General features: G+C 47.3%; 1 protein-coding gene across 3 annotated transcripts; it reads left to right on the top strand.

Moving 5' to 3' along the window:
- The first annotated feature begins 15,414 nt into the window (after positions 1-15,414).
- HEY1 (hes related family bHLH transcription factor with YRPW motif 1) lies at positions 15,415-19,085 on the top strand. 3 transcript variants are annotated; one of them, XM_036264012.1, is made up of 5 exons: positions 15,415-15,619; positions 15,861-15,936; positions 16,055-16,138; positions 16,418-16,499; positions 17,406-18,173. In XM_036264012.1, exons 1-5 carry the CDS (start codon positions 15,531-15,533, stop codon positions 17,987-17,989), a joined length of 915 nt encoding a protein of 304 aa, XP_036119905.1. In that variant the 5' UTR covers positions 15,415-15,530; the 3' UTR covers positions 17,990-18,173. The 3 variants fall into 3 exon arrangements, with proteins under 3 accessions (XP_036119905.1, XP_036119906.1, XP_036119907.1); XM_036264013.1 differs by having other exon boundaries at positions 15,427-15,619; positions 16,055-16,150; XM_036264014.1 differs by lacking the exons at positions 15,415-15,619; positions 15,861-15,936; positions 16,055-16,138; positions 16,418-16,499 and adding an exon at positions 16,685-16,970 and having other exon boundaries at positions 17,406-19,085.
- Positions 19,086-20,509: the final 1,424 nt, after the last annotated feature.

The following is a 20,509-nucleotide window of genomic DNA, read 5'->3' as shown; positions in this document are numbered from 1 at the left end:
TTGTCATCTGTCTGATGCTGACAAGGGCCTGGCGTGTTGTGGGTACTTGAAAAAGCAGTGTGAGACAAACAGATGACAAGGGACATGTTGGAACGGAGCATTTCCTGGGACGCCTAGGCCTTGAAGGTGTCCCTTTATGTGGTTCAAAGGCAGTTGATCAGCATCAGAAAGTCCGCTCTGTGCTCCGGCGCTGACTCCCCTCGGAGATGGCCCCAGCTCCTCAGCAGCGCTGCGTGTGGACTGCCAGCCATGTGGTGGTCGGGGCCTGATGGGAGTGGGTGCTGGCATGGCATCCCCTGGACACCTCCAGCTACAGGCACAGATGACAGGCTGCACACTCAGCCCTCTGGCAGCACAGGGCTGAGCAAAGGTGTCCCTGGAGAAGGACAGAGGGGTGCAGTGACACTTGGGTTATGAGAGTTGACATGGCTTTGGAGAAATCCCAAAGACATCTGCTGCCGGGTGTATGGTTGTCTGGCTGATTTTGACTTTGGTCAGTGGTAAGATACTTAGGCCCCATTCATCTACTCCCTTAAAGCTATAACAACTCCTAGAATTTCTTTGAAAGCATTTCCAATCCCAAAGTTTTATCCCCCCCCCCCCTTAAAATGCTGGCTCTTTTGCAAAATAATAGAAGATTGGCTGACACTTATGTATACACTAGTCCCCTCTTATCCGTGGGGACACATTTCAAGACCTCAGGGATGCCTGAAACCATCGATAGTACCCACCCCTATGCATACTATGGTTTTTCCTGTATACATGCTTACGACAACGTTTAATCTATAAATCAGGCACAGGAAGAGATGAACAACAACAGCTAACAGTAAAGTAGAGCAATTAGAACAGTACACTGTAATAAGAGTTATGTGACTGTGGCATTATGAAGTCACATAAGGGTGACTTGAGCACAAGCCCTGCGATTCCGAAACAGTGGATCTGATAACAGAGATGCTACTGAGTGACTAACGGGCAGGGAGAGTCTGCAGCTCCAAGACGCTGGATGGAGGGATGAGTCATTCACATGCCGGGCAGGACAGAGCAGACAGCGTGAGATTTCATCTCGTTACTCAGAACCCCGTGCAATTTAAAACTTATGAATTGTGGAGGTCACATACTTAGCTAAGAAGCATATGGGCCCAGGAAGCTCCCCACTGTTTTAGGAGCCTTCTTCCACCGACAACCCAGATGCCACTCTAGCTGGGGTAAAGATGATCCTGCTGCATGAGGACATTTTTTTCTGCTGGGGGTGGGGAGGCTCTATGGATGCCCCTTATTAAATCAGCTCAGTGTCATGTCCAGAGCCCGAACGCCATGGACTTTGTGTCTCTTGGTAATGTTAGGTCTGCTGGTTCTGTCTTTGATAGGCTTTTCACCTCCCAAATGCTGTTCCTGGAGTTATGATGCCCCATGCAGAGGCAAAGCATCCTGTAGACATGGCCCCACAAGCAGGCCGATGCCTCAGGGAGTCTGGAATTCATGGTTAACCAGGAAAGCATATCTGAGCCAGAGCTGGAGAAGCAGCACAGTGTGGGGCTTAGGATCAGAGACCATGGAGTCACAGTCTGGGTTCAAGTCCCAGCTCTACCTCTGTAAGCCATGTGACCTTGAGTCAGTCTCCGTTTCCTCATCTGCAAATGGGGATGGTTACAATGATGCTGATAGAATCCACTTGGCAGGTGAATTATACATGAAATGTTTAGAAAAGTCCCTGCCACATAGGAAGGGGTCTTTACTCACTTGGTTGTGGATTATTTTTAAAGAAATACATTTTTTTAAACTATTCCATACTCATACTTTTTTTTCCCTTTTATCAACATGTTGTAAATCAAACTGGACCCTCAGGTTTTGACTGAATGTCTTTGTGACACAGCCTGTGTAACTTGATATGGCATCAAAAGCCCATCCCAGATGACCTTAGGGCCACTCAACACCAAAGCTGTGGTCTGGGGGCTCCTGGGACCTGGCTCCATCTCAGCCACAGGTGGCCTATTACCTCGTTTAACCGATTACACCCAATTAAAGGGAAGGTCTTAATTTGCCTTTGTAGCACTTATAATCAGCTAAAATGTTGGACATCACTTCCTGATGCTAAGATCTGCTTCCTCTTTCCCACACAAGAGCAGCAAAGAGACACGGGTCTATTGGAATATCTGAGGAATTTTTACAGTCTTTCTAAGTTTTTACTAAAAGATGGTTTCCTCTTCCCTTTGGCTTTTGACACACGTATAAATCACCAATGTCATAATCTGTTGCAGCTTTGAGCTAAATGCAAATCACCTTTTTTGAGTCAAAGGAATCAGAAAATTTTGTAGGAAAATTAAGAAGAAAGAATTTACATAGGTTATATTTCTCATTATAAAATAATATATGCTTAATATAGAAATCTGGAAATATAGAAAAGTAAGTGGGAAAATAATTACCTATGGCCCCAACCAGAAATATCTACTCTAAATATTTTAGTATGTTTTCTTCCGGGCCTGTTCTGTGTCGAGATTGGGTTTGATCTAGTTGTGATCAAAGTACAAACACAATTTTGTTTTGCTATAAATTTTTTGTAAAAGTTTGTAACATTTGTATGGTATTTGACATGTTTAATTATGTATTTTTCTATTATTGAATAATTAGCTTAAAAGTTATACCTAGCCCTGGCCGGTTTGGCTCAGTGGTTGGAGCATCGGCCTGTGGACCAGAGAGTCCTGGGTTCAGTTCCCGCTAGGGGCACATACCAAAAAATATATATATATATATATATATATATATATTATATGCAATATTTTCAATTATATTTTCCCCAACAGTTTTTTTTAAAAAATTGATTTCAGCCCTGGCCGGTTTGGCTCAGCGGTTAGAGCGTCGGCCTGCGGTCCGAAGAGACCCGGGTTCGGTTCCCGCTAAGGACACGTACTTCGGTTGCAGTTTGTCCCCGGCCCTGGTTGGTCGTGCGGGTGGCAGCCACTCGATGTGTCCCTTTCACGTCGATGTTTCTCTCTCTCTCTCTCCCTCTCACTCTATCTGTACAAAAATTGGAAAAATGTCCTCGGGTGAGGATAAAAAAAAATAAATAAATAAAAAAATAAAAATAAAGAAATAAAAAATTGATTTCAGGCAGTGGAATATGTAGGTCAAGGGGTATGAACATTTTTGAGGCTCTTGATTCATACTGTTTAATCTAAAATATCTGTTCCAACTTAACCTTCCCCTCTAGAAGGGGCAAAAGTGCATTAGTGGAACGCAGAGAGTCTCATCCTAGTGTGGGCAGAGGAAGCTGGCAGGGTTCTCTCCTCCCTCCTGGGTCCACTCGTAGTCTTTTTCTATTATTGTGATAAAAAATAAAGTAAAATTATCATCTTAACCATTTTTATTTGTTAATCTTCACTGAGGTTATTTTTTCATTGATTTTTAGATAAAAAGAGTGGGAGGGAGGTGAGGAGGGAGAGAGAGAGAGAGAGAGAAAACAGTGATGTGAGAGAGATACATTGATCGGTTGCTTCCTGTACAACCCCAACCAGGGCTGTGGATCAAACCTGCAACCCAAGTACATGCCCTTAACTGGAATTGAACCCGAGACCCTTTGGTCTGTGGCCCAGTGCTCTAACCGCTGAGCCAAACAGGCTAGGGCCTACTTTAACCATTTTTACATGTTCAGTAGTAGTATGTCTATCCATGTTGTTGTGAAATGGGTCTCTAGAATGGTCTCACCTTCCAGTATGAAAGTCTGTACCCATTAGAACACAATGCTTTCCTTTTCCCTCCCTTCGACCTCTGGCAACCCCATCATCGATTTCTGTTTCTGTGAATGTGACCACTTTAGATAACTCAAAGAAGTGGGATCCTACAGTCCTGTGTCCTGAGTCCCTTTCAGGAGCCGCAGATCTAGAAGCTGCTTGCAGACGGCCTCTGTGGGGGAGAGAGAGGCAGACCAGCTGCCTGACTGACATTGACCGCTACCGCTTCTCGCCCTGCTTGCCCCAGCCTGTGCCACTAAAGCTCCATATTCATCGATGTGCCTGCTTGGTACATAGTCCAAAGCCTGGTCTTTGTCCTCCAAGTTGCCCACCCCAGTGAACCTCACCGTCACTCACCCAGGTGTACATGATAGAAACCTGAAGTTGTCCCAGCTGATGGCCAAAGTAAGTTTGATCCTATGCTCTGTCCTTCCACCATCTAAGCACCTCTGGACCTGCCCATCCTCTCCATCCCACCCCTCCTTTCAGTCCCTCACTGGGTCAGTCCTCAACTTCCTCTCCCTGCCTCTAGCTCAAGTCCCTTCAACCATCCCGAAAACAACTCCCAAGTTATCTTTCTAAAGGACAAACCTGATTATCTTATTCCTTTGCTTAGAGTTTTTCATGGCATTTAGGATAAAGTCCAAGATCTTCAACAAGACTTTCCATGACCCCACCCTCCGGCCTTATGGGCAGCTGTGCGCATCTATTTGTACACACCTTACACTCCATCAAGGCCCATGGGCCTTCTGCACATCCTGGTACCTCTTTTCAGAATGCCTCTTTCTCCCTTCTCTTGACCATTTGTCATTCCAGTGTCAGATGAATCATCCCTTCTCCAGGGAGCCTTCCCCAAGTCCCCTGCTGGCTCTGGTGCTCCTTATTTCCTGCTCATCATGCCCAACACAGACTTCACTTCTGAGTCATCCTTAACCACTGGTTTACAGACTTATCTGTGTCCTCAACTGGATTTGTAAGCTGCTTAAAGGCAGGTTCTGGGTGTCTCATCTCCCCATCTCCAGCCCTGGGCAAATGCCTGGCACACAGGAGACACTCAAACCAGCTGGATGTTGTTGAGTGAAGTTACCCTCGGTCTATTCCTTCACTGCTCGGCCACTTTCCAAGGAAAGGGCAGAACCTTCTCAGTTGCTAAGTCATATAAGGTTATACAACCAGTCCTTTAAAGAGCCAGCTCCCCTCTTATTTATAGGAAAGGGGTGTGGAGAATATTCTGTCTTCAAAGTGGGGACATTCACTTTATGAGCGTCCAACTGTTACTGAATCTTGTAACCCAACAAAAGCCAAGAAACCCAGAAAGCACGTTTCTTTTCATTGGGCCACATATCTGGTGCTCTGTCGGGGGTCTCGCACACCTCCCGGCACCCCTTCTAAAAGCTTATCACCCAAGTGCACGAAACTCAGAAGCTTGAGTCCACAAACGACTCACTGACACAAAAGTTTCCACTCACGACATGACATTAGACTTTCTTCTCCTTTCCTGCTGCAAATGGTTTTTAAATTCAGAGTGTGAAAACAGATTTAAAATAAAATGAACACACTGTAGCACTTTACTGGAAGAGACTCGCTGAACGAAATTGTGGAAGGAATTTTGTAAAGCCTTTGTGACATTAGAAGTCTAATGGGATTTTCTCCTTTAACCCTGCTTGTTCCACAATCAGCATTTCTTCGCTTTCCCACTCCCACCCTCCTGGGAGGCAGAGACCGAGGTGCAGGGGTGAAGGAGCGGAAAAGAAGTCCCAGAAGCCTGCAGCCTGCCCGGCTCCCCACAGGAAGTGATCTTTTTGCTGTGGGGCCGGCCACACGCCTCCCAGCCAGCCAGCGGCTCTAACTAATTAGCACACGTGATGGGAATTGGAAACAAAGTCTTCAACAATAGGAGCGTGGGAACCGGGGCTGCGCCGCCTGGTAGCTCCCCTCCCCCACCCGCACCCGCCCGCCGGGGAGGGGCCCGCGGGTCCGGGGCGCCGGCCTCCCGGCCCTGGTCCCTCCAGCGGGTCCCGCCATCCTCTGCCTTCTGGGAGCGTTCTCACACAATAGGGGGAAACGTGGTTAGGGAACCGCAGCTCTTGCCAGGTCACGCGGGAGGTCGGTTACCCTTTGTTGGGGAAGAGGGGGAAGAATGACAGTCATCAGATATCCTCCTAGCGACAGCTCAGGGACCCGCCCCCGTAAGAGCACACGCCCCGCCGGACATCTGCAGCCGGCGGCCGGGGCGCCCGGAGAACGCGCTCGGGTTGTGTCTGTGGGAAAAGAGGACCCCGCGCTTTCTGCGTGCGGCTGCTTCAGGGGACAGCGACGTGCTGCGACAGCAGGCGAGTCAGGAGGACCAGGCGCGGCGCCTCTGAACCCGCTCCCCGGAACCCGCTGGGGAAACCCGCTGGGGGAGCCCCGTGCGCATGCGCCCAGAGCCACCTCCTAGGTGATGTCAGAGATAGGCTGATGGAAATGTGCTCTGACATTTCTCAGTGAGCCATGTTCCGTACATGATAACTTTACTGAGATTTAATTCACATACCGTACACCTCCCCGTTTAGAGTGGACTCGTCCATGGATTTTAGTATCTTCACACACAAATGCCACCGTCCTCAGGCGCAGGGTCCCTTTTAGAACGTTTTCATCTTCTCAAAAAACAACAAAACAAAACAAAATAAAAAAACCCTTGTGCCTATAAACTTTCACTTCCCCCGTATCGCTCTCTCCCTCCCCCACTCCCCAGCTCTAACCGATCACTAATGTACTTTCTGTCTCATAGACTTGCCTATTCTAGACTGTTCATCTAAATGGAATCATATACTATGTCACCTTTTGTGACTGCTTTCTTTCATTTAGCGTGTTTTCAAGGTTCATCCAGGTTGTAGCCCAGTATGTCAGTACTGCCCTTTTATTGCTAATATTCCATTGCATGGGCTATAAACATATTTAGTTTATCCGTTTATCCATTGATGGACGTTTGATGAACATTTCCATCTTTTGGGCATTATGAATAACACTGCTATAAACATTCACATGCGTGTTTTTGTGTGTGAACACGTTTTCTCTTCTTTTCAGTAAATACCTAAAAGCCGAATGCTCATTGTGTGCTCCATTTATTTTGGACTTTTAAGGAAACTGACAAACTACTTCCAAGCTGGCCATAAGTTCCCAACCAGCAATGTGTCTGCCCTTCAGTTTCTGCAGGTCCTTGCCAATACTTACTATGGTTTGTCTTTTTTTGTCACGTGAAGTGGCTTCTCCAGTGCTAAATTTCTAAAACCTTTTTCTGTGTGAGAACTGAAACTTGCATAGTATATTCTAAAGGGTCGTGAATGGTAAGTTACTAAATCGGCTGCTAAAACACAATAGTTTCCAGTGAAAGCTGAAGTTCAAAGCAAATTATTGACAAACATGTATTTGACTGATATCAAACTGAGCTGGCCTGGAAGGCTTCGGTTAGGAGCTGACTCCATCTGGCACTTCCCCATCCACACCCCACCCCATCCCCAAATCTCAGCTTCTACTGTCTGTAGCAGACAAGTTATTCTCATACTATGTGATTAAAAATGAGTCTGTATATTCAAAATTTCAGCTGGCAGTAAACCGTTATTCTGGTTTGTGTCGTCCAAACCCAAAGTCGTTTTCTTGGAGCCAGGGTGTTTGATCAGGTTTCAAGTTTATTTAGATATAAGCATAAATTCTCATTTATAGGAAACTGCTTTTATAATAACAGTTATAATGTTTCTGTTTACATGACTAGCTGCAGATCAACAAAGGGGTGGGTTACCATGTTACATTAAAAAATTTTTCAGACAGTAAGTTGTATTTATAGCAATGAAAGGGGGAAGAATCCCCTCCTAGCTTACCCTAGCTATTTCGCAAATTCAGAAATGACTGTAATAAACTTCCATTTATTTTAGTGTAGTATTTTCTTATGCAAAGATATATATTGCATATAATGATTAAAGCAGGAATATACTGTAGTTGGAGGAGGTCATATTCAACCAGGTGAGCAACACACAGTGCAGGTGAGGCATTTATTGCATGCTCACCTTTGCTGGTGGGGTGGTGGTTCTGTCTTAGCTGCACATTAGAATTTTCTGGAGAGTTTGAAAGGCATACTTAAGCCACACGCCATCCCAGATGAATTAAGTCCCAATGCCTAGTTTTGTTGGTATTTTGAGGGGTGGGGGAGGCTAACTTCAGTATTTTATACCGGATCCCCTAATACACTCCAAGTTCAGATTCAAGTTGGTCTAACTCATGGTTCTCAAGTGTGGTTCTGGGACCAACAGCAACATCACCTGGGAACGTGATTGAAATGTATGTTCTTCGACCCAACCGACTTTCTGAACCAGAAACTCCAGAAAAGGAGCCAGCAGTCTGTTTTCATGAGTCCTCTGAGAGATTCTGATGTGGTCAAGGTGTGAACTATAGATCTAAACCAGCAACCTCTAAAGTATGGCCCTGAACAAGCATCAGTCTTTCCTGGGAATTTGAAATACACATTCTTGAGCCCACTCTAGATTTATAGAATCAGACCTTCTACAGGTGGGACCCAGGAACCTGCATTTTCTGAAGTCCTTCAGGTGAGTCTGATGCTCACTGAAGTTTGAGAACCACCAGTCTGAATTGCATAGTCCTAGGGCCTGCAGTTAGAATATATACATATTGTATATTTTACATTTTGTATTGACCTATGATACACCCACAATATATATAAAAAGTTTTAGAACCACTAGTTGGAAAATATATATATATATATTATCATAGTTCAATGCAAAGCGATGGAGTAGGCCCTAGAGGAACATAGTTTCTCTGTTTATATAATTAATATGTATTATTAAGTTCTATTATTACCCCTGTAATGTTCACCTAGTTTTTAATTATTTTGCCTTTGTAGATTTGAAGGATGGCCTCCTTTGCGCTTTTATCTTTCATTTGCTCATTTCTTTGGGTTTCAGAGGCCTGCACATTTCAGTTGACATAGAGGAGACAATGGCTTTCTTTCTTCTCCACGGAGCCCTTCCCATGGGAAACTCATTTGGAGAGTCCATGGTTTCTCAAGTATGCAGTGACTTTCTTAAACACTGAAACTATTATCACTACCATCCCCAAATGCAAATTGCTCAATTTAGGAATTCAACATATATCCTGAAGAAACTAGAAAAGTACAAAGTTCTTATCATTTGAAAGATCTTGGCTGACTTCAAAGACACAGAACTGAATGTTGTGTGTCTCAACATGATCTTTTGATCGACTTGAAGCCACACACCTTGTTTTTTCCTCAACTGTCCTGTATTAGACCAAGTTTCTCTATTAACAAAGACAAAAGGCCTTCTAGAACAGTGGTTCTCAAAGTGCAGTCCTTGGATTGGCATCACCTTGCCCTCCAGGTACCTGATGGGTGCTAAGAGCTGAGAACCACCGTTTTAGAGCAGACAGTCTGGGAATGACCCCGGACTCACTCCCTGGCTGGGCAGTGTTATCTCTGTCCAACAACATGCCGAGCATCGCTCAGTGTTCTTTCAGAATTCCTTTCCCTTTGTGACATTGTAGCCTTAATCCAGGTACATTCTTAGCAGATTCCCAGTTAACTCTAGGACTTCTTCCTCCTACGTGTGTATTCTTGTTGTATCCCCTCAACTGTGTGCGAGAGGGATTCATAATCTCCCCATTCTGTCCTAAACCTAACTAGGTTGTCTTGTCCTGCTTCATTTTCTTTGTCCTAACAGGCATGGTCATCACTTTGTACTGGACATTCCTCTTTTGCCCCATGTCCTTATTCTTGAGGTCCTCTTCTTCCCCCTCTATGGCACAACCCACCACACCCTCTCCTGTTTCCTCTCCTAACTCCACCAATGCCACAAGTATGGGCAGAGGGAATAAAGGCCGTGAGGAGTCCCTGACCCATTGCATCAAAGCATCTAATCCTGGACAATTCCTTCTTCACTTACTGTCTATCAACATACTCTTTCTGGATTGCACTTAAGAAATGGGTCCAAGCCCTGGCCGGTTTGGCTCAGTGTTTGGAACCCTGGCCCGTGGACCAATGAGTTGGGACTTCAATTCTCATCAAAGGCACGTACCTTGGTCGCAGTTTGTCCCTGGCCCTGGTCGGGGTCATGCGGGAGGCAACCAGTCAAGGTGTCCCTCTCATGTCAATGTTTCTCTCTCTCCCTCCCACTCTATCTGAAGATAAATGGAAAAGTATCCTTGGGTGAGGATTAAAAAAAAAAGAAAGAAATGGGTCCTAGACAAACCTCAGAGGGAAGGGGGGGGGGTGGCAGAAAGAGATAAACCTAAGAACTTATATACATATATACATAACCAATGGATACAGACAGCAGTCTGGTGAAGGCAGGGATGGGGGTGGGGAGCAAGGAGGAGGGTGTCAATAGGGAAAAAAGAGGAACATCTGTAATAAAAAAATAAAAATAAATAAAAAGAAGGAGTCCTAGAGACTGGGTCCCAGGAATAAACACGTGGAGGAAGCAATATGAGAAGCCCTCCTAGGAAACTTCACCGATGGCCTCTTGGGTTCCTTACTCGTCAGCCTTGTTACAAAGGAGAATCAGAGAGAAAATGCTGACACAGATGACACTGGATGTGCCCTTGTTCAGCCTTCTCTAAGCTTTTAGGTGCGTCTGCATAATTTAGTGCTGTGGGCCTGAATGTCCAGTTCAACAATTCAAGAATGATGTATAGTCTATAATATCGCGCCTCATGTGGAAAACTCTTGCTGCTCAACTGTAAAGAAGATCTGTGTGTATGGGCGCGTGTGTGTTTTAAGGGGATCTAAGTTCACAATGATCAACTCCAAAGAACTGTCCAGGAAACTTCCCTTTTTAAACACATTCTAACAAGATCTGAGATCTTGGGTGCTCCAGAGAGAGGCCGAGTGACCTGCTTGGCTCTTGGAAGTTGTTTGCAGAGGGACGGCCACAGTTGCAAGATTGGAGAAAGGAGACCTTAGTAAAGTGAATTCTGGGGACTGGGTGTGATGGAGGGGGAGGGGTAGAAACCTACAGGGAGTCCTGGGCTCATTTGTCTCCTGTGTCAGTGAGAGGCCAGCAGGGCCAGTTCTGCACGGTGGGAACCTGCAGCAGAGACCAACACTACCATTTCATGAGCAGCTCAGAAAGGAGAGGGACAGGAGGAAGCTTCTGGACTGAAACCCCACGTCCCTGTTAAATGGTGATACCAGCCAGAAACACCAAGCCCTTTGCCATTTACTTGGAAAGAAACTTGTTCTATTTCTTTAACTTATAATTGATAAGGGATTTGAAAAGTTATTGAAAGACAGAATTATATCTTTGATGCTGTAAAAATGGGTCCTTTTAAGTGGAAAATATGTATAAAAATCTTCTGTTTAGCTCTTTCAATGACTGACAAGTAAAATATAGTATGTTTTAAAAGCTGTGAAATAGAACACATATAGAACAGGAATGCCTATATATTAATATTCTATAAGTTTTGAAATAGGAATTGTCTTAGTCAACTGCCATAACAAAATACCATAGACTGGGTGGCTTAAACAACAGAGATTTTTTTTCACAGTTCTGGAGGCTGGAAGTCTGAGACCAGGATCCCAACATGGTCAGTTGTGGTAAGAGCTCTCTTCCTGGCTTTCAGAAGGCTGCCTTCTTACTGTGTCCTCACCTGGCAGAGACAGCATCTCTCTCTGGTATCTCTTCATATAAGGGCACGAATCCCATCTTGAGGGCCCCACCCTCCTCTAAACCTAAAGGCCCCACCTCCAAATACCACCACACCAAGGTTAGAGCTTCCACATATGTATTTTAGGGGAATACAATTCTGTCCATAGCAGGAATATATCCAAACACTTTTTGCTTCTTTCTTCCTCTTATATCTGGAATGTTGCCTGGCCCCACTAGCCTTTGAGGACAAACAAGGTCATGCTAAGGCCCAGATTACAGTGACTCTCAACCCTTCCTGCCTGCCTATGGGACCCTGGCCCCTCTCTAAGTTCAGCCCTGCCTGGGCAGTGGCTTGTTGATGTTCAGGACCAAGGTCACCACCACCAGGCTGCTGCCCTACCAAGCTCCCATGTCCTCCTGGTGCATTTCCCTGCACCTCAGAACACCCGCTGGTGGTAAGTACACATGCAGGGGTGGGGTGTGTATTGCGGAATGACTCACCCCTGCAGCATGTTACTTCTCAGAGCCATTCATGGTCTCATGTGCCCTGACATCTCCAAGAGTTTTCCCAATGTTTTTGAAAACAGAGAATCTTGAGAGAGTAATGTTCTGTGAAATGTGCTTTGGCATTTTAAATACCCTTTGGCCCATTCTGAAGGAATTTACTGGAAGGAGCAAGAAAACCTACAGAAGCAGCCGCTCTGATGGCCCGGTCAAGCTCAGGACAAAGCAGCCTGTGCTCATCACCATCATCATCGTCATAACTCATAAACATCAGGTATACCATTTGTGTGGTAGTTCCTAAAATGCTTTGGCTCATTTTACCTCTCATAAAACAAAACAAATGCTCAGGAATTGTTCTTATTTTACAGATGAGAAAACTGAGGCTCAGAGGAGAGAGGTCACAGACACCAGTGATACGGCCAGGAAAGGGTACAAACCCAAGCAGGAGACCTGGAATCCTCCTCTCCCGCTACACCACACTGTGGCCTGTTGCGTTTCCAATTAAACAGTTCTTCAAGGCAAATGCCCAGGCGTCTCCCATCTGACCTCTATTAGGATGTGGGTGTGGCATGGTACTTCTGCATAGCAGGGCATGACAAGCCACAAGACAACTTGGCGTTTGAGACAGCAAGCATGAGAACGGAGGAAAACTGGCACTTTTTCAAAATTCTGGCATGATAGTTTTGGGTGAGTCTATCTTGTGGCTTCAGACTTGGTGTGTTCCCATAAGAGTATCATTCCTGAACTCTAAGTATGCTACTTATGTATACATATTTACAGCACAGCTTTCTCAGGGGGTGGTCCCTAATAAAATACTCAAAAATACAACTTTTTTAATAATGAAGAGCCGATGCATTCAATCTAGTGCATCTAACAAGTATTGGTTCTTTATCATCATTTTAAAAGGCTATTACTTTCTAGAGACACTGTTTTTAATATATCCAATTACTAGATAATGATTTCATCCTCCTTTGAACTCATTAGATATGCAACAAAGTATCAGAATAAAGGGGGTAACCTAGACTCTGTTTATTTACTCACTGGTAAATCAGGTAGATTAATAGCTAATAATAACAGCTTCTGTATATGAAGTATTTACTAATGGCCGAACAGCATGTAAATGCTTTACATAATTTATCTTATTTAATCTGTGACATTAGAAAATAATTTGTTGGACAGGTTAATAAGAATCAGAGTTGAGGAGCAGGAGAAATGAAAAATTTAAATGTGGACCTTGTTTTTGAGAGAGAAGAGATATTGAGTGTGGAAAACTATATTGTTTAGGTACCAGTGTTGAGTCAGGAATCCTCAACCTCACTTTGTTTTTCCTCTCACCCACCCATCTGTATTTGTCCATGTCTCCACAGACAGCAGAAATGGGCCAGGGTAGGAAAAGTGACTCACTTCAAATCCAGAAGGTAGAACATTTGCAGAACCTCAGAGGGGTAGTGGACACACTATTTCTAGGGCAGGGTGGCCTGTCACTTTGGGGAAGAAACTGCATGTCAAAGGGTCTTCTGGGAAACTGATGGGAGTAGGTGGATGGTTCCATCAGGTTCTGGGAGGGAAGAGGCAGGTAGCAGTTAGTGCTTGACAGCAGATTGCTGGAAAGGAGCATGGGAGGCTGGACCGCTAGTTTTGTGATGATAGCAACCCCCAGAGAGCTGTCACCCCATGAGCAGCAGCAGGGCAGGCAGGCAGCAGGGCAGGCAGGCAGCAGGATTGATCTTGGTTGCACAACTGGCAAGTGGCAAGGGGTGGAATGTCAGGGAGCCAGAATGTCTGGTGTGCAGGCAGGAACAAATCCCAGATGGCTGGTGGAGGGGCCCAGCTTACACTGGAGAGCAGATGAGGCCAGAGTAAGGGCTGACGGGCTGCATGTGAAGGTGAAGCGGAATGAGGTTCAGTGGGGCCAGGAGGTGGCTTAACACGTGTGCGTGGGGTAGGGACTGAGAAACAAACAAACATACACGCATTAGACTCAGGCCATTCAGTGTGTAGGTGTCCGAAATGTGTTAGGATGACACTGAGATCAATAATTCAGGAGGGAAAGAAATGGAGAAGCTATTTGCAGAAGTGAGAAATCTGCAACATTCTCAACAATATTTATCAAGCTATCCGTTCACAGAGACTGCAAGGTCAGCAGCCACAAGAGCAGCCGCTGTGCTCCGCAGTGAGGGACAGAGAAGCCTGGATTTCCAGATTCAAATCAACCAGCTGGCTGTTTCTCCAAATCATGGAATCAGGGCTCAGTCCGAGATCTACCACTTTCTTTTTAAATATTTCTAAAATCTGTCTTCTTGGGGACTTCACCTACCACTCAGTACTCGCCACACCACCACCAAGGCCGGATGTGCGTGGGTGCATGTGTGTGTCTCCGGGTAGGAGACGTGCGATCCCGCAGAGAGGGTGGCCTCAGACGAAATGGCCGGCCCGCCACCCTGTCGCCCGCTGAGAGGACCTGACCGCCAACGCCTGAAAAACTAAAACAAACAAAAAAACATAATGAATATCCCCAGGGGCCTTTGTTCCTCTTAGTCAGCCCAGAAAACAAGGGCTCCACTTCCACGGAAATTGGATGCAGAGGCCAATTCTTTCCATCCTGGAGGCTGGGAAGGCAGCAAGACCAGTTGCGAGTGAGGACATGGCCCCAGAAACCGAAAAGAACATTCGCCGACAGCACGTCCTGCCACGCCATGCCCCGGGCCCCGGGGCTGGTGGCCACTGTGGATGGCTCCCGGCGGCCTGAACCCTCCGCAGAGTGACCGGCGCGCTCGCCGACCAGGTGCAACAGCCCCGGCCTGGCCAGCGCGCGCGCCTCCCGCCGCCCAGCTTCACGGCGGCTCAGGGCGGCGGCTTCCGAGGCCGCTCGGCGCCCGGATTCCGATTACAGGTTCACACGGGGGGCCCGGCCGCCCAGCCCCCGCCGACGCGCCCTCGCACGGCCCCGCACCCCCGCCCGCCCATTCTTCTCCATTCATGCGGACGCCCAGCGCCGCCGCCGCCGCCGCCAGCGCAGCCGCCGTCGCCGTCGCCAGCCGCCCAATTGGCTGGCGGCCGCGGCGCCGGCACTTTCCCACGGCCCGCGGCGCGTGCGGCTCACCGGTGGCGCTGCAGGCGCGGCCCTGGCGCGCGGCCAGGCCAATCGGGGCGCGCGGGGCGGGGCGGGGCCGCGGCCGCCGGCTCTCTTGTGTCCCGAGCCGGCCTCCCCCGCCCGCACCGCCTCCTTCCCACCAGCGGCGGCCGGCAGAGCCCCCGCGGAGCCGACACACCGCCGCGGGGCAGGGGCTGGCGCAGGGGGCGGGCGCGGGGTTCGCCCGGGTCCTAAGCCTCGCCTGCGCCCCTCCCCTGAGCGGCTGCCAATCAGCGGAGCGAGAAGCCGGATTGGCGGAGGGGAGGCTGTTGCCTGGGAGCCGCCGTCCCGCCCCCGCTCCCTCGCCCGCCCCCTGCACTCACCGCCCTCCCCAAGGCCTTGGGAAGGGGCGCAGCGTGGGAAAGGGATGGTTGAGTTTTAACCGGAGGCAGAGCGTGAGCGGGATCAGTGTGTGCGGAACGCGAGCAGCGGAGCGCGGAGAGTCGCCGCTGCAGTTAACTCCTCCCTGCCCCCCGCGCCGACCCTCCCCGGAGCCGCCGCGCAGTCAGTATGAAACGAGCCCACCCAGAGTACAGCTCCTCGGACAGCGAGCTGGATGAGACCATCGAGGTGGAAAAGGAGAGCGCGGATGAGAATGGGTGAGTTGGCGGCGGCAGAGCGGGGCCGGAGCGGGAGGCGAGCGCGGGCTGGCAGTAGTGACAGCGGGCGAGGGCGGGCGCCCCTGTGCCCTGAGCTGACCTCTGCGCATCTCGAGGTGAGGGACCCCTAGGGTCTCTCAGACCTAAATTGTCAGAGTGCAGAGAGAGCATAGGGGCGACCCCTCAGATCACCTACTCTAGCCTAACGGCGATTCCTGTTTTGTTTTTCCCAATCATTCAGAAACTTGAGTTCGGCCCTAGGTTCCATGTCCCCAACTACGTCTTCACAGATCTTGGCCAGGAAAAGACGGAGAGGCGTGAGTCTTTTTACAGTGCTCTTTTTAAAAAAATTAATGAACGGAAAGAACCACTTTTCTTCACTTCGGGATTTACAGCCCTAATGGAAATGTCTTTTGTTTTGCCTGCTTTCTGCAGATCATTGAGAAGCGCCGACGAGATCGGATCAATAACAGTTTGTCTGAGCTGAGGAGGCTGGTACCCAGTGCTTTTGAGAAGCAGGTAATGGAGAAAGTAGAGTGCCCGCCCAGTGTAGCCATCCACACCTTCTGATTCCTTCCCAGTCATTCATCTCAACCCCATCCGTGTCTTGGAAAATAACCGTGTTTCTTCTGCGGAGTAGAAGAATTCATAGAGATTCCAACACATTTTGCGAAGACAACTCATTTTGCCTTAGTCTGTACTGCTAGGATGTACAAAGCACAAATACGCATATGTATTTTAAGTTGTTCCCCAAGGGCACATTGTGCCAAATCAATCTTTTGCTGTTCCCTCCTCCAGGGATCTGCTAAGCTAGAAAAAGCCGAGATCCTGCAGATGACGGTGGATCACCTGAAAATGCTGCACACTGCAGGAGGGAAAGGTACTTGTCACTAGTCCCTTGCTTGGGCCCAGAGTGTTGGGGCAGATTGAGCTGCGGGGCAGGCCAGGATCTTTTCAGTCGCTGCCTTATTTTTATGGTGTGCTTTGGGGGTGGGGAGGTACCAATGCTGGTGTGTGCCGGTTGCCTGTCTGTGCATTTTGAAACGCACAGAGGTCTTTTTCTCCAGTGAATTAATCACCCCAAGCCTCTGCACATTGAGCTAATGCACCTTCTTTTAGAAAATGCCTGTTATGTGTGAGGTGCCCTAAAATTGTGACAGCCCTGATGAAGATCAGGTAGCTCTCACCACATTTGTGTATTGCCATTTTGAGAAGAAAGCTTTTTTAAAAAAGTATATGGTCTTAATTTTATATACAGGATTTAAAAAAAAAATGAGTTGCCACATGACTGTTGAGGAAAGAAACCTGTTGTGGTTAAGCAGCGAAAACCTAAGGAAAGTGGGGGACCAGGGTCTGTGTGTCTGTCTCCAGGCGGGAAATGCTTTCCTCGGGACCAAGTGCCTAAAAGCTCCATGATGATAACTTACATCTGTGTGTCTAATGAATTTCACTGCTCTGTGGTTTCTCTGCCCTTGATGTATTTTTTGTTGTTGTTGAGGGAAAACATTAAAGGAACGAACATAGTTTCATCTGCCGGTAGGGTACAATTCTAATTTCTGCTCGGCAGCTTCTAATTGGGCTTTGAACTTGCATTAGCGAACATATAGGTCTCATGTTGATTAATGCAAAGATTTTGTTCGACTCCATAATGTTTGGACTTTCAGAAGAGTCCATGAATGCCGTCTTTTCAGGATGTAGGTCTTTGCCGGGAAGGGCTGCCTCTGGGATGGAAGAAAGGCTGGCAGTGAGCAAAGCCTAGAGGTTTTTCTTTTGTTCTCTGCCCCAGGCTACTTTGACGCGCACGCCCTGGCCATGGACTATCGGAGTTTGGGGTTCCGGGAATGCCTGGCAGAGGTCGCCCGCTACCTGAGCATCATCGAAGGGCTGGATGCCTCCGACCCGCTTCGAGTCCGACTGGTCTCGCATCTTAACAACTACGCCTCCCAGCGGGAAGCGGCGAGCGGCGCGCACGCGGGCCTCGGACACCTTCCCTGGGGGAGCGCCTTTGGACACCCCCCGCACGTGGCGCACCCGGTGCTGCTGCCCCAGAACGGCCACGGGAACACCGGCTCGGCGGCCTCGCCCACGGACCCGCATCATCAGGGCCGCTTGGCCGCGGCTCATCCCGAGGTGCCCGCCCTGCGAGCGCCCCCTAGCGGCGGCCTTGGACCGGTGCTCCCCGTGGTCACCTCCGCCTCCAAACTGTCGCCGCCCCTGCTCTCCTCCGTGGCCTCCCTGTCCGCCTTCCCCTTCTCTTTTGGCTCGTTCCACTTACTCTCTCCCAATGCGCTGAGTCCTTCAGCACCCACGCAGGCAGCAAACCTTGGCAAGCCCTATAGACCGTGGGGGACGGAGATCGGAGCTTTTTAAAGAACTGATGCTGTAGAATGAGGGAGGGAACAGCTTACAATCCCAACTGAGCTGGGCGATTGCCAACATCACCTTAAAGTCATCAGTAACATAAAGAGGAAAAAGGTACAATTCCAGATAAATTTTGTTGAAAGACTGAAGGTTTGTTGGTTTACTTTTCTTTTTTAATTTTTTTTATCATGACATGTATTAGCAGTTTTAAAAAAAGTAGTTGTTAAATTTTATTCCAAACATTAAATGAAAATAGTATAAACCAACACTTGCTGATAGGTTTGTACTGTGCCTAATTTTCCTTGTAAACCTATCCATCTAAGAATGATTCCATTTTTGCCTCAAAGTTTAGGGAATTCTAACATTTAGTATTTTGGGGCTGTTTTTCTCTGTATAGTTACATTCTATTTTTAGAATTAATTTTCCAAACCACTATGCTCAATGTTAACATGATGCTATTTGTTAATATTTTGACAATTAAGGTGTTGAATAAATAATATTCTTGTGGGGGGATATTGAATTTTATATTCCTGAACAAAGCGTTGACAAATCAGATGATCAGCTTTATCCAAGAAAGAAGACTAACTCTGTGCCTCCTACAGCAGGAAAGGTGGATGTACACACAGACCATCCGGAGCCCTGAGTTCATAGGACCAACGGCTGCCGTCTGCCAGACCAGACTGGCCGTTCTGGCTTAGTTAGGAGGGAGCTACTTGTAGCTTAGGTCTCTTTTTGCAGTTGGCTGGGAGGAGACTGAAGAGAATTGCACAGACTGTGCCTGCATTTCCCAACCTCAAGCAATGCAATGCATTTTTAATCTCACAGATCTCAAATTCACAAATGTTAACATGGAGAAGTGCTCGCTCAGTCAGATAGTGGAACCTGTTCAGAGCACAACCTAATTCTTCCGGGAACCACCGTATTTTCTTTTCACTGGAAATTTGTATGTTGTGTTTTCCTTTTTGGTGCATGGAGATGTGGCTGTTGAGATATTTAAAGGGCGCTGCTGCCTTCTTATTGGTTTATTTCATTTGATTTGGGCTATAAAAGCATCCGTTTACAGGTTTATTCGTTGAGCAGGTGTAGCTTGAATGCCCTCCACTGAGCTGGGTTTGACCTCTGTTGTACTGATGTGTGTGATTTAATAAAAAGGAGGGAACACGTTGTTCTGCTGTGTGTCTTGCATACCTTGGCCTTTCCCTCTGTTGGCTAAGAAAAGATTACATTTCTTGTTTGCATTTTGCACGATCATCAGATATTTAACAATTTCATTATTTGTGGAATTCTAAACTGTGTGAATTTGTGCTGTTGAGTAAGATGACTTAATGACAGAGCAGGCTTTGGCCTGACTCCCACAAGGGGACATAGTCCTTTAGTCATTATGTCCGATGACCTGGTCCTAAACTGGCCGTCTGTGAACTAAGGCATCTCAATATCAGGCTGGAGTTGTAGATGGGAAGAAACTCTGATACCAGACTAGTGTTGCAGGCAGGAAGAAAATCTAATAAAACTGTGTTGACCATTCTAGAAATATTTACTGAGAGCATCTCCTGTGTGCTCCATGCTCAGAGAGCAGAAAATTTATTTTCTTTCTTTCTTAAAATGGCAAAATAAGAAAAGCCAAACGTTGTTCTCTCTGAGACCTGGGATTCTGGCATGATGAGCTGTGGCAGGCTGTAATTCTGCACCTGCACAGCTCCAGGAAGCTTTCCTTGTCTTGTTTCCAAGGAATTTGTTTAACCCTTTAGCTGCATTTGACTCCTGAGCTGTGCAGTGAGGAAGCTGATTATGTTTCAGGTTAGAACAAAATGCTGCCAGAACGGAGGCCGTCACCTGGGCCCTGGCAGAGCAGTGCCTTCCTATGGCCTTAACCGTCTCCCTCCTGCAATTAAGGAGGGTTCCCCGCCTCCAGCTGGGGAGGAATTGGCCTTGACCCTGAGGGTGGTGGGGAGTTGAGGGAGAAAACCCACTCTGGCAGATGACAAAGTAGAGCCCTCTTTTTCTTTGCCCGACCACTGAGCACCTCCTTCCTGCCCTGATTTAAAAAAACAAAGACAGGAAGGCAAGGAGAAGTTTGGACTTTGAACTTGAGCGGTGACTTCTGGGTTGCTCCCATTCGACCTTCGTCGTGTGGCCTGGGACATTGGTCCCGATTGTGAACACAGCTCCGTTCTGAGGGCTGCCTGAGCCACACAGACACACTGTCTGTCACAGTATGTGATGCAAAGTATTACAATAATTTCTGCCAAGAGATAGTTTAATTTTAGCCACTGCTTTTTCAAATGACATTACAGCATTACTGAACAGCATTTCACTGAGACCATCTTAGCCGATGTTACAGGTTCCTAGCTTTAGATGGCTGCTCAGGTGGTAAAGAAGGAGTAAACCGTGTTTCACTTGTCACATCAATGATCCCTACATCACCATCTAGTTAGTACCTTTTTTTTGTTTTTTGAGAGAAGTATGGGGGTTCATTTTCAAGATAACATAGTTTTTCAAAGAAATATTTTGTTTCTTTTTCTTTTTTTT

Source organism: Molossus molossus, unplaced genomic scaffold (assembly GCF_014108415.1).
Source record: "Molossus molossus isolate mMolMol1 unplaced genomic scaffold, mMolMol1.p scaffold_m16_p_16, whole genome shotgun sequence".
Classification (NCBI taxonomy): Eukaryota; Metazoa; Chordata; class Mammalia; order Chiroptera; family Molossidae; genus Molossus; species Molossus molossus.
Note: the sequence above shows the minus strand (reverse complement) of the source record. Positions and strands in the feature narration are given on the sequence as shown.